Below are 13,220 nucleotides of genomic sequence, written 5' to 3'. Positions count from 1 at the left end.
ATTTAGAGTTGAAAGTTTGTAGGGGCAGAGGTAGTACGCACGTTTTCATTGGCGGACAAGAGGGTCACAGAATTAGAATGGGCAATAGCTGTAGCCAGTATAAGCATCCGTAGCGAACCATTACTTTTTTCTGCTATTTAGGTCAAACATGTGTCCTTGAACGACCATTCCTAGCCCGATCGTTCAGTCGAAACATAGGGGATAGCCTATGTGTCCGTCCCCAGGGGTGGGTAGGTGTTTTGTTGTATTGCTAATAAAGGTTTTTTCTACCAAACTTTGGTGTTTTGGTCTTGCACTGCCCTTGACAATCTTGCGTAAACGTTTGATTAGCATGTTGCATCTATTATCTGACCAGTTTGATTGCCCATGGAGGTACTCCATGGATTGCCTAATTCGCCAAAGCAAGCAAGGTGGTAATTTAGTCTATTATCTGATGAGTTTGAGTGCCTAATTTGCCAAAGTGAGCAAAGGTAAATTACTAATCTGTGGACGCTGTCACCAGATTATCACCGGATTAACTTTGACAAAGTCAACAACGAGCGCACATACTTTGCTGGTGCGCTCGTTGTTGACTTTGTCAAAGTTAATCTGGTGATAATCTGGTGACAGCGTCCACAGATTAGTAATTTACCCTTGCTTACTTTGGCAAATTAGGCACTCAAACTCATCAGATAATAGACTAAATTACCACCTTGCTTGCTTTGTCGAATTAGGCAATCAAACTGGTCAGATAATAGATGCAGCATGCTGATCAAACGTTTACGCAAGATTGTCAAGGGCAGTGCAAGACCAAAACACCAAAGTTTGGTAGAATAAACCTTTATTAGCAATACAACAAAACACCTACCCACCCCTGGGGACGGACACATAGGCTATCCCCTATGGTCAAAACCAAAAGAATAGTTTGTTTGCACAATTTATGTAAATTTTCTTAACATTGTGGTAGGTATCAAAACATTTTAGCTATCAAGGAGCATCAATTTTTAAGAAAAGTAGCCTCCTGAGAGTTTGGCCTACTGGTCAGTTTCTCTACAGTCACCTTCATTATGTATCGAACCACAAATGGCACAAACAGCGCAAAGCGACTGTGATTTTCGCCGACTGTCGGCTCTGGATGAAAACTCTGCTCAGATCATTTACCACTTGCTCCACTATTTCATTTACACTGTGCATGATTTTTGCTTTCATTGGACAATTAACAGAATGTACACAACATTGAGTCTAATCAGTGGCAAAACGCGTGCAACGGTAATATATGCGTAATTTCCATTTTAACTTGCTTTTTAGCAGAAATGGGTACCTCAGTAAACAGCAAATATTCACGTATTTGAAGACAAATAAAACTGTATTAATTACGAATCTGAAAGTGCTAGCAATGTGTTATCATATTATCCTCACTGTCTTATATACCGATTGCTCACGCCTTCACTTCATCTATTTTTTTTAAACACTTAACTATTCTCATACAAGAAATTGTTCGAAGTTCTTTTTCAAAGTACAAGCTAGTTTATCGTTTGGATTTAATGCCACAATTTATCGCGGAAGTTTCTTGTTGAAATGTCACATCCCCAGGGCTGATGACGTCACTATAACTATCAAATAGGAGCTGCGGGCATCACGGCTTACATGTTTATTGTGACTAATATGTCATAATAAATAGATCGAATACTAGAAAAAATACTCTGACTGTGCTTATATTGTGAAATACGCAAAAGCTTCGACTAAACAAGACCTACTAGCCTAAATGACATCGATGCCGCCATGGTATGACTGGTTAAGGTTCTCGGTTTTACTAATGCAATGTTTCCGTTACGTGGGTTCTAACGCTCAAGTTGCGCTACCAATAAGCTGAAATGTTGCCAGTTATCGCTGAATCAACGAGTTCGCGAACTGTGGGTCAACCTCATTAATCATACCACGTTTAACGATCTGTTGAAACCTGTATTTGTTTTTCGATTTGGCGGTAACTCAATGAAATCGCACAATGTCTGCGTAACAAAAGTGGCGCGAAAGAATTGAACAAATATAATAAGTTTGCGGTTTGTATTATATAGGCATACAGTACATTATATTTTACTTTGGATAGAAAACGCATACTTCTATACTGAACGAGAAGGAGATGATCATGTTTTCTTTTCCATAGGCATAGACACTGGAAGATTTTCGTTTCGAACGTCTTGTGCTTTAAAGATCTACAGTCACCCGTATGCCCATATATGGTCAAAGGGGCGTTCCTTGGTATTCAAAATGCCAATGTGAGGGCGCTGTTTAGCGGGCTTGTAGACTAATTAATTACCTTTCGATAACATTTTAAGGAAAAACATAAAAAGATATCCTTATCCCATTTGAGGTTACAGGAAAACTGTTGGACCCGTTTTGCGAAGGATTGAATCTTTCCGACAGAGCTTACTAAAAAAATTGTGTAAAATTAAAACAGCATATATGTTTAAAAAAATTAAATATCACAATAAGGCAGTTGTGGATTTCAGCTGTTTTTAAAAGATATTCGACAATATTCGACAATGTATATGTACATATATGTATGTATGTGTTTATATTTTCTCATGAATATACCACAATTCAAGATCATGTAAGCAATTTTGTTCTTTTATTGACTCATCACATTCCTTTCTGTTCTCAAAAGATTAATGACGCAATCAAGTTAATACAATTTTAAGAAATATAATTTGTTAGCTGGTTGTGATTTGACAATTTTCATGGTAAGCTTATATAGTCACAGCGTTGAAAACTTTAGAGTATATTTTAAACTAAGGCCTAAACGACAATAAAGCTTATAACAGTGACACTCGTTCATTCACATGACAAACCTTATCTAATCTTAGTCGGGAGTCATAAATCTGTCCCAAATTATATCAGTTCGGTTCGAAATTTGGACCCAAAGGATTGTTCACGTACCGCAGTGATGTGCTGGCCACACCTGTTACAAGCGACCTGAACTGGCAAAGTTCAAAGTTCAAAGGCACTTTCCTGTTCCGATCAACATAAGGCCCAAGACTAGCATTTGCGCGTAGAAACTATTTTCAAGTAAATGGTTTCGCAACTTGTTCGACCATAGGCAATGACGCAGTCCTATACCTATTTAATAGCCGAAGATGAAATGTTTTTACAAGTAAAATGCGCGTGACCAGTCTTCATCAATTCTGGCTTCAAAACTGTACCTATAAAAGTGACAAAGTATTGCGCCTATTCTATTCAATAATAGCCTATACCTATTCAATAGCCGACCATGAATGTTTTCACTGGTAAACTGCGCATGATCAATCTTCAACAATGCTGGCTTCTAAACTGTGCCTCTATAGGTGACAAAGTATTGCTGCGCCTTTACAGCCTTCAAAAACATCGGAATAGTTCTTCTCCTGGGGAGTCAGGGATGCGACATTTCCAAATTTGCTAAAAGAGTTTTTTTTCTGCAGTCACTGACGTTTTGACACAACTACATGACTGAATACAATCATAAGTATTACATGAAACTTTTACACAAGTTGTCACATATTTGTGGATAGCGTATGAAAGTTACAATTAGTTTAAAATTGTCAGTTTTTTTTGGTATGAATTGAATGTTAACAAAAAATACATCAGACAGCTATTAAACAAGGAAATATATATTAGCTTCCTCTCTGTACGTAAAAGAATCCATACACTAGGGCGGTGGCAACAACTCCAATACTAATTATAATAGGTGCCATCTCTTTTAATTTTGATATCATCACTGGTATCACCGTCGAGGTGAACATGCTGGGTAGGTTAACACAGCTCTTCAAGAAGGTTTCTCGTTGATGGAGCCGTTCATAGTATGCAGTCAACAGAGGTTTGGATCCGTGGAAATGATGTAGCAATCCAACATATTTCACTCTGTTCAGCAATACAGCCAAATAGACATCTGCTGCTGTGAACGTATGGCCGAGAAGCCAGTGTTCCTCACCTGAAATACAAGAACAGTTTAGAACATTTTAAAAGTATCACAGAAAAGGCACATACCATGGTGTGTGACAATGAAATAAGGACTTTTGTTGTAAAGATTTTTTCTAAAAGGGAAATTAATGAAGCGAAAGTTAGTCTGAATAGTTGTGAATATGCGTTACAAGCAAAATGTGACATCGTTATAATGAACTAAACCTTTTAAACTTCCAATCAATTTAATTAGCACATTTGTTTTATAATGAGTTTTAAAGACATATCTTAATTGTCAACAGCTAAAAACCTTTTATCCTTCACTACTTTTGTGGGTATATTTCCTCACCATATAATATTTGCTAATGTGAATAAAACTCAAAAAATATCTGCGAATGAAAGTTTCTCTAGAGTCTTACCTGACCCACTTTGTGACTTCGTTTCCTGAAGTTGTTTTTCAATTTCATCAAAGATTACATCAAGCCTTTTAATTTCACCGACAACTTGATCGTAATCGTTGTACCTCTCCCGCAATGATCTCCATTTAGCTATCTTCTTTTCGTAGACTTCTTTGTATTTTGGATATTTCTGCATGAAAGGCCCGTACATTGCACCTGGATTCTTTCCAGACCCTATTGAAATAACATGCATGTATAATATATGGCGTTTTGCCACAAGATATGAAGAACACAGTTATTGCCGAACTAAATTCAATGAACGATCTTACCTGCAAGTTTTGATGTTCAACCCTACATAATATCCATATTTCAGAGAGGTCAAATGGTTTGCAGTGGTGACTTCAAGTAACAGAATGAATGTACAATGTTTCCCAAACCAAAATTTGAAAGGTTGCGAAGACCAGGGATATTTTGGATGGCAAAATACTGTGACAATATCTTGAATTTTGTATTATTTTCCTTTGCTTGTTTATTTAACTGCTATAAATTGAAGTCCGAGCTCCAGCAAAAATTTGAAATCCAAAACAAATGCCGCATGTGCGAAAAGGAAGGTAATAAGCGTGTGGTACAACAGTGTATCATGCCAGTTTATTGGTGGCGCAATTACAGCAATCTGATTGGTCGAGACAAACGAACAGTAGAATATTGTGTGGCACGGTTGGCAAACGCTCGAGCTCCCGGCAAGAGCAAGCATCCTTTTTGACGTTCCCTTCCAGAATTCTTATATACTGGTATAATATAAAGCAATAAGCCACATCCAGTGACGGTATAATTAAGCAATAAAGCACACCCAGCAATGGTATACAACGAAATTTTGACCAGTTCGCGAAATATATGCACGAGCGATAAGGGAGCCTTCAGTAATTACAGGGGGGGGGGGTGGGCCGGGGGAATTTCGCGAACACCTGTACCGTAAAATGTGACCCTCCCCCCTATCCTCCTGTCTAAAATGTGACCCTCCCCCCTGTCCGACATTCTAAAACTTGACCCTCCCCCCCCAACCACTGCGGTATTCTCCCCGAGAATAACTAAAACAGTATCAGCTAATTTACATCACAATTGGTTCAATTGTTATGTTAGGGACAAATTACAGAGGGGAGGGCTGGTGTTTTTGGAGGGACAGTCGCAATTTATCACGCAAGAATTTTGAAGAGATATGGTATTTCATACAGTTTAGGGAGGGTCACCATATTTTGTGCAACTATAAGAAGGCAAGATGTAGCTGATTTAGTGCTTCATCCAAAAATATCAAATTATAATACATGGAGTCTATCAGGCAAATTATTGACAATTTACCCCACAAAACATGCTATATCTGTATTTTATATATGTTTGATAATGTATCTAAATGTACTTTGCTTGAATAGGGAAGTAAAATGAACATTTGTGTACAAGAAATTGATTTCTGAATTTCATCTAAAAAGTTGGTTCACTATCCATGGTGTTTATGATGAAATTATGAATAGTTTTTTTCCAATACAAAAATGGGTAAATCTTTGCATTTGTGTACTCTTGATTATTGATATTAATTTTCTTGATTAGACTAGAGTGGTTACAAGTCTATGGTTGTGTAAGAAATTTGATTTTGGAATTTCACCAAAATGTCATTCAATACATTATGCATTGGGGTCTATGATGAAACTATGAATAATTTTTTTTCAGTACAAAATTAGATAAATCTGTGCATTTATGCATGCTTGATTATTTAGATTATTGTTCTTGATTAGACTAGAGTGGTTACAAGTCCATGGTTGTGCAAGAAATTTGATTTTGGAATTTCACCAAAATGTCGATTCACTATGCATTGGGGTCTATGATGAAACTATGAATAATTTTTTTTCAGTACAAAATTAGATAAATCTTTGCATTTGTGTACTCTTGATTATTGATATTAATTTTCTTGATTAGACTAGAGTGGTTACAAGTCTATGGTTGTGTAAGAAATTTGATTTTGGAATCTCACCAAAATGTAAATTCACTATGCATGGCGGTCTACAAGTGTGGTGGTATTTTGTTGATTTCCTTTTCAAGAAATATCACACGGACAATCAAAGTTTTGGCCATAATATCAGCTTCTGTCAAAAGTGACCCTCCCCCCAAGATAGGTTTATAAAAAGTGACCCCCCCCTGAACTGTTTTCTAAAAAGTGATCCTCCCCCCAATTCCCCCCGGCCCATCCCCCTGTAATTACTGAAGGCTCCCTAAGTGAGTGCAGATGAACTGGTCAAATCATAGTAGGCCTATTCAGTAGTCATTCATGATAATAAAGAAATATGAAAAAAAATATTATGGAAATTATGAAAATTATTATTGTTGTTATTGTTATTTTTTTCATCATCATCATCGTCATCATCATCATCATCATCATCATCATCATCATCATCATCATCATTATGAAGCACCATTGGCAATGTTGAATTCCTACCAAAGTTCGCCACCCAAGTGTATGTAGATAGAGTACTTTTCGCTAGGCTGGCAAACTTTGGTGGGAATTCAAAATTGCCAATGGTGCTTCTTTATGATGTTGATGATGATGATGTTGATAATGATGAAAATAATAACAACAACAACAATAATAATTTTCATATTTTTCATAATATTTTTTCGTATTTCTTTATTATCATTAATGACTACTGAATACCCTATGGTCAAATCGGAGTGTTATACCGTTGCTGGGTGTGACTTATTGCTATTGTATTAAAACAGTAATTATAAATTGAAATTCTGGCATGGAACGTCAAAGAACCCCACGCGTGTGCTAACATTGCTATATCACCAATATACTATGGTTCTTTTCACTTTTCGACCAATCAGATCGCTGTACTTGCACCATCAATATATGGGTATGATATAATACTCCGTTTTGACCAATTCATTTATGCACTCGCTGTCGGTCGTGCATATATGTCGTGAACTGGTCAAAATCTTGTGAAATACCGTCGCTGGGTGTAGTTTATTGCTTAACTGTCATAACATCTGCTCTGTTGGCATGGTGTTTGCCGATGTAAACAAACTCACTGGCCGCTACTTTTCCAGGAATCTGGAGATCGAAATCAAATGAGTTTTGAAGCACAGAAAATTAGGGATGACTAAATAATAGCATGATATTTGATCATACACAGATGTTCACGTGTGGGTTCACTTGATTCCTTTTCTCTTTACCCATGGTGTGTATTCTTAAAGATGTCGACATAGTGTGTCGACAGGCTCACTGCAGTACTGAGGCTTGACAGTTTAATAAATGGACACTGATTACAAAAAAGTTTCCATATTGATGCACTTTGCAAAAAGCACGAAGAGCGCCAAACTTTAAGGTCAGTGCACGTGCTACTATTTGTAAAGTCTAGGTATATACTAAATCAAATATCACCTATATATCACCTGTTCTTTGTGTCGTATCCTTGTGAAATGTCATAATACTATTGAAGTATATATATATATATATATATATATATATATATATATATATATATATATATATATATATATATAATATGTTAATGTGATATTTCACAAGGATACGACACAACGAATAGGCAATATATAGGTGATATTTTATTTAATACTGTGTAAGTACATGTAAAGATATATCTTTGTGTTATGTCATGTTAGCATTTATATATTGTATATATACTGTATATATACTGTACTGTTGCATATACTGTATATATACTGTACGTATAAACACATACACACATGTATGTGTGTACATATTTATAATTATGTATTTTATATCACCAACCTTCAGCAATTTTTAAGATAACACCTGGTGCCAATGCATTTTTTGTTAGTTCATTCCTGTACCGTATGCTTCCGACTGTAAGTAATTCAATCTTCACATCATCAATTTGATTCCTCCATTGCTGGACTTTTTTGCCTTCAGGAGTTCTCTCGTCTGGTTGCAATCTTTGAGCTGAAAAAATCCAAATGCACTCACTCCACTATACATTTTATATGTCTTATTAAAAAGCTGAAACCGTATATTTGCCTGTTTCAAAATTTCTTTCAGATAGATAAAAGTAAAATTTATAGTGTTCTACTCTCAATCCTGTGCTTGATTTTCCTTGTCTGTTTTCAAATTCAGGCAGATGCCATTCGTTTTAGGGGCGGAAATTATGATTAAGATTTTTTCAGCAGTCTCACTGCTTTTTGCAAAATGTATGAACATGTCTTCAGCACAATCAGCTTAAAAGTAAGTTGTAGCAGGAAAAAGCATGCCCATCATGCCAACTTGATGTTGCCTCATTTCAGGCTTGTCAACTGCTTCTGATTGGCAAATGAGAATAGCAAAGAACTTGCGGGAAAAGGTGGAAATAAGGCCATCTCTATACCTTGGGAGTGCATAATATCTACAAAGGCTGTCCTTGTTCTGACGACACTTCCACTAAGACCTATTTGGTCCATTACTAAGTCAATGCTAAAAGCTAAAAATTGATAATCGTATCACAGTGGTGTAATCTTGCTGCTGAGCTTCTCTTCAGTCATACAGACTAGAGCATTGCTTCTTCGCAGGCAACCCAGCTATACCCCTCTGCAAGAGATGTCAAAACCTTTCAAACTGTCAGTCAAATACCTACATTCTGGAAATGCTTTATCCAGGTAATCCAGTATTTGGTTTGAGTCAGACACACTGTGGTCACCATGAGTTAGTGCAGGAATCTCTCCTTTGATATTAATGTCCAAATACCATGGTTCCAAATTTTCGTGAACCTGGGGCAACATTAGTCGCTTTTTGAAAGCAAGTCCTTTTTCCTCCATCGTCAACAGAGACTGCAGAATGATTAGATAATGTTTGCGAGGAATGAATAAAAGAAAGAATAACAAAATCCAGTTACATAAATAATTACACATACACAGTCATATGACAAATTCTTCAGTACATGATTTTAATACAGTGGAGAGAACAAAAGGTAACCGGAGGAATCTTTTTACCAACGGCCCACTTGTCACGAGTACCATTTTCCACCGCAAATGTAACCAAAAATCTGTCATGTTCTTCATGTGTGTAAATGTGGATCTATTAAAATATGACATTGTAACTATAATTACATAAATGTTTTTCCCTCAATATTGCGGTCCACTTGAATAAAAGAAGACTGAAAACTGAAAGCCCCTCTTTGCTTGGAATTCATGTGAGACAGATGGTTGAGCCCCTTGCAATTGTGTGGATCTTAAATATAGGCCATACTATTTTTGTTAGTGTAATCAGCTTGTGTGAAATATTTCTCAGTTAGAACAAAAATGTCCAAATTTTGGAAAGCTACGCCTGAACAGTGTATTCAGGACTGTCCTGAATAAAGAATCAACAGCCCCATCTCAACGGCCTTTCAGAGGAAGTCTGACTTTACCTGTCATCGTGTGCAAAATAGATCCGTAATTAAGGTCCATAGCAGTAAGTATATCATTGGTACAATTATACGACAGCCTACAATCTCTCAGAGAACGCAATCCGCCGTGTCAGGCAGTGTAGGGTATATGGTTACGAGAAGTATCATAAAACTTATTTGCCGATGCACGTTTAATATTATGAAAATAGCTTGGCCGCCCAGCAAAGTAGTAACGCCCTTTGTGTAACTAGTGGTGCACTCACAGTAACAGCTGTCTGAAGTCTGTCTGACCTCTCTGGACCTCCATGACGTATGTAACTTGTAAGGTATGTATGTTCCAGCTTGCCGATGTCTGAGTGGGTCTCGTTCTTTAGCCCATGATCACATGACTAGGGTCAAAGCACTATCAATTCACCGGTGTCTCGCCATGTATTTCACACAAATTAAATGCAATGATCCTTTTATTCACTATATTCTTTAGCCCATGCTATGAACACTATGATGGCTGTACCTACTCACCCTTTGGCAATAGTATGAAGAGAAATGGTAAAACAGTGTGAGTTCTTTCTCATGTAAAGCCATTCTTCTGACGCAGTGTTTCTGTTACGGAGTCGAGATGTGCACTTCTATCGCATGGACCCTGGTAAAATACTAGTCTAAGAGATTATGTGGTCAAAAAGTTGAACATGTTATCAATCAATCAATCGATCAATCAATCAATCAACCAATCTTTATTGTACTCGACACATACTAACGCAGAGTATGGTATGGTACATCAAGATACATTACATAGGTTAAAGTTTAATTAAACTTACAGTATAGGAGATTAATATATAAATAGCTGAGTGAATAATGGTGAAGTTAAGAAATATCTCAGAGTTCGACACAATCGCTGGGCCCTTACAGACAATTAATTCTCCGCAAAGGACTGAGCTTGTTACTCGAATAATCTGTGTATTTTGTGAATGTCTAAATATTGGAAAATGCTATGATCTGTACTTTTTTCAATCATTGCTTACATTAGGATCATGTGACTAAAAAATTGAATAAACTCTCAAAAACCATTTTCCTTGTGTGCAAATAGATCAACAGCGATTGTGTCGGTCGTGCATATTAGTGTGTCTGCTAATTTGTTTTAGGCTCGAGGTGGATTTTCATGGCCGAGACCAGTCGGTGATTGATCTCAATTCCAATACCTTTACATGTGAAAGCCCCTAACAAAAAGCCCCCAAAACTAGGTTATGGATAAAAGAACTCTGAGACAATATTTTAAGGTTCATTATACTGCCAATCTTTAATGTTAATTTTTGAATTCAACAATAGACATCAAAACCCTTACATTCAGAATTACTCATTTCCTTTGACTGTCAGTGTATGAATTAGGCCCACATATTACTTATCGTCCTGCCAATGTTATCGTTTGTACAATGAAAATAGCCTGGCATACAATCTAACTTTCATCGATATTATCTCATAAGTTGATTGATATGAGTTTCAATTCGTGAATTTGAAGGGTAAGTATAGGAAAGACATGGAATCATAAAAGCAACAAAATCTACCTCTATTACGCTATAGACAAGTAAAAGGAAGGCACTTGTATACCATCTGTGCGTTGGTGAAGTAAAGTTAGAGACTTCAAGAGAGCAAACAACCAGTATTGTAAGAGTTGATATCAAAAATAAATCAAAACAACTACCCTAATATTTCTGTATGTCCCCAAATGCTGTTTACCAACACTATGCTAAATCAATTAAAAACGTTCTTAACTATATAGGCAAGACTATGTTTCAACGTTGACAAGCATGATTAGAAGTCAGGGAATGGGCTATAATCAGGTGTTGTGGTTCGCCATATGCAATTATTGACGATATTTATCAGAAAATCACGAGGGAATATTTTCCTGGGTAGTTTTAAGGATAGAGCTACTACATGACATGAATTTAGTCAAATCATACCTTGGAGAAGCATGAGGCCATTTCATGATCTGGCTGGCCTGATGCCCATCAAGGTGTGGATATGCTGGAGGAATACAAGGGCTCCTCCAGTACCAGACTCAGAGAAGTGCAGCACTGTCTGTGGCAGGCATGATGCCCTGGCCTCTCTGAGAAAGATATTCTCAGTTGAATTTGAAATTGTGACTAAAAACGAATTTATTGTATTTGTAATGTAGTAAATGAAATAAAAAGTGGCCAATGCAGGACGCGAACCCATATCTCCCGAATACATTACGGATTCCTATGGATCAGTCGGAATTAATGGCATCGGTCCTCCTTTGGTCACTTTTCATTTCATTGACCTATACTTCTTAGTTGTCAGCCTTGTAAACCTTGAGTCATTGGAACGTAGCCGTCCTGTTTACATCAATGCCATGATAGTTTTTAGGGGGCTCCTACTATACCATCTCAGGAGATGCCTTGGGCATTGTTTTCGGCAATGCTACCATCGATACCAAAAGAAGACGGAGTACCTTGGTAAGTATAATCTTAAAAGGTAAGTATCGAGGCACAGCAAAAAATCCTTTTATATGCTACATTTGTAGAATGTGAAGATGAAAACAAGACTAATGCCAGAGTGCGACTTTCCCTCACATTCATAACATTTACCTGCTGCAAATCAAAACACTGATGCATTTACAACTGTAAAGGGCAACAACAGAATCAAAACTCTTTTATTCACTGCACAGTTTACAAGATTTGTGAGACACTTTTGCTGACATGTTTAAAGTTCATTTATTCATTCAAATCAATGTATCGGTAAATTGATTTTTATGCATTGAATAGAATACAGCCACATTCAAAATTAAAAACAATAAACCTGGACCAAAGTAGTCAGACAAATCATAAAATATATGTAAAATGGCAGCACTTAAACAGGTAAAGTCAATGACCCTTTGCTCACATTTGGTCACAGACGAAATAGACATTAATAGTCTAAAAATATGATATTATTTTCGTAATTATTAAAAATAATAAATCGTTATTATGAAACATTGATATCACTTAGACCGAGTTAGTATTTCATCCGGTTTGAGCTTCCTTTCTGAGGAGAAGCACTCGATAAAACGCTGTAAGTGTATGAGTTGTGAATGACATAGGCGGTCGGCAGGGCATCCAATATACATGTACTAGGCGTATGAGTTCAAATTGTGTATGACAATAGGCGGCCGGCCAGAGCCTCCAATATAAAGGAGTATATACTCAAGCGGCAGACTTTGACCCTCACTCTATTCACCTTCGTTCAACTCTACCGGTAGTCATTTTCATCACCTCCGAAAGTCAGTCAAAATACGTAAACTAACCAGAGACTTTGTTCACGAAAGGAGTTGGGAAATGAGCGATAATCAAATTTCAGCCAGGTGTAGGCCATTTTACTGAACTACTCTCACTTTGGTTTAATTTGCCGTTCAAAGTCTCGACCTAAGTTGTCTCGTAGCAATTTACCCATTTTCCCTGCGATGAGGTCCGCAGCTATTTGTGGCAGGGTTGAGCATTTTGATGACATAAATAAACGCAGCATACGCCGC

The 13,220-nt window shown here is 37.0% G+C and overlaps 1 protein-coding gene across 1 annotated transcript; it reads right to left on the bottom strand.

Annotated features, from left to right (window-relative positions):
• Positions 1-3,576: 3,576 nt before the first annotated feature.
• On the bottom strand, positions 3,577-10,409 carry LOC139146094 (ganglioside-induced differentiation-associated protein 1-like). Its single transcript, XM_070717533.1, has 5 exons — positions 10,217-10,409; positions 8,948-9,140; positions 8,113-8,283; positions 4,332-4,544; positions 3,577-3,943 (listed from the first exon to the last, which is right to left on the bottom strand). Exons 1-5 carry the CDS (start codon positions 10,277-10,279, stop codon positions 3,627-3,629), a joined length of 957 nt encoding a protein of 318 aa, XP_070573634.1. The 5' UTR covers positions 10,280-10,409; the 3' UTR covers positions 3,577-3,626.
• Positions 10,410-13,220: the final 2,811 nt, after the last annotated feature.

Source organism: Ptychodera flava, chromosome 12 (genome assembly GCF_041260155.1).
Source record: "Ptychodera flava strain L36383 chromosome 12, AS_Pfla_20210202, whole genome shotgun sequence".
NCBI classification, from domain to species: domain Eukaryota; kingdom Metazoa; phylum Hemichordata; class Enteropneusta; family Ptychoderidae; genus Ptychodera; species Ptychodera flava.
This window is presented reverse-complemented; position numbering and strand designations above follow the sequence as displayed.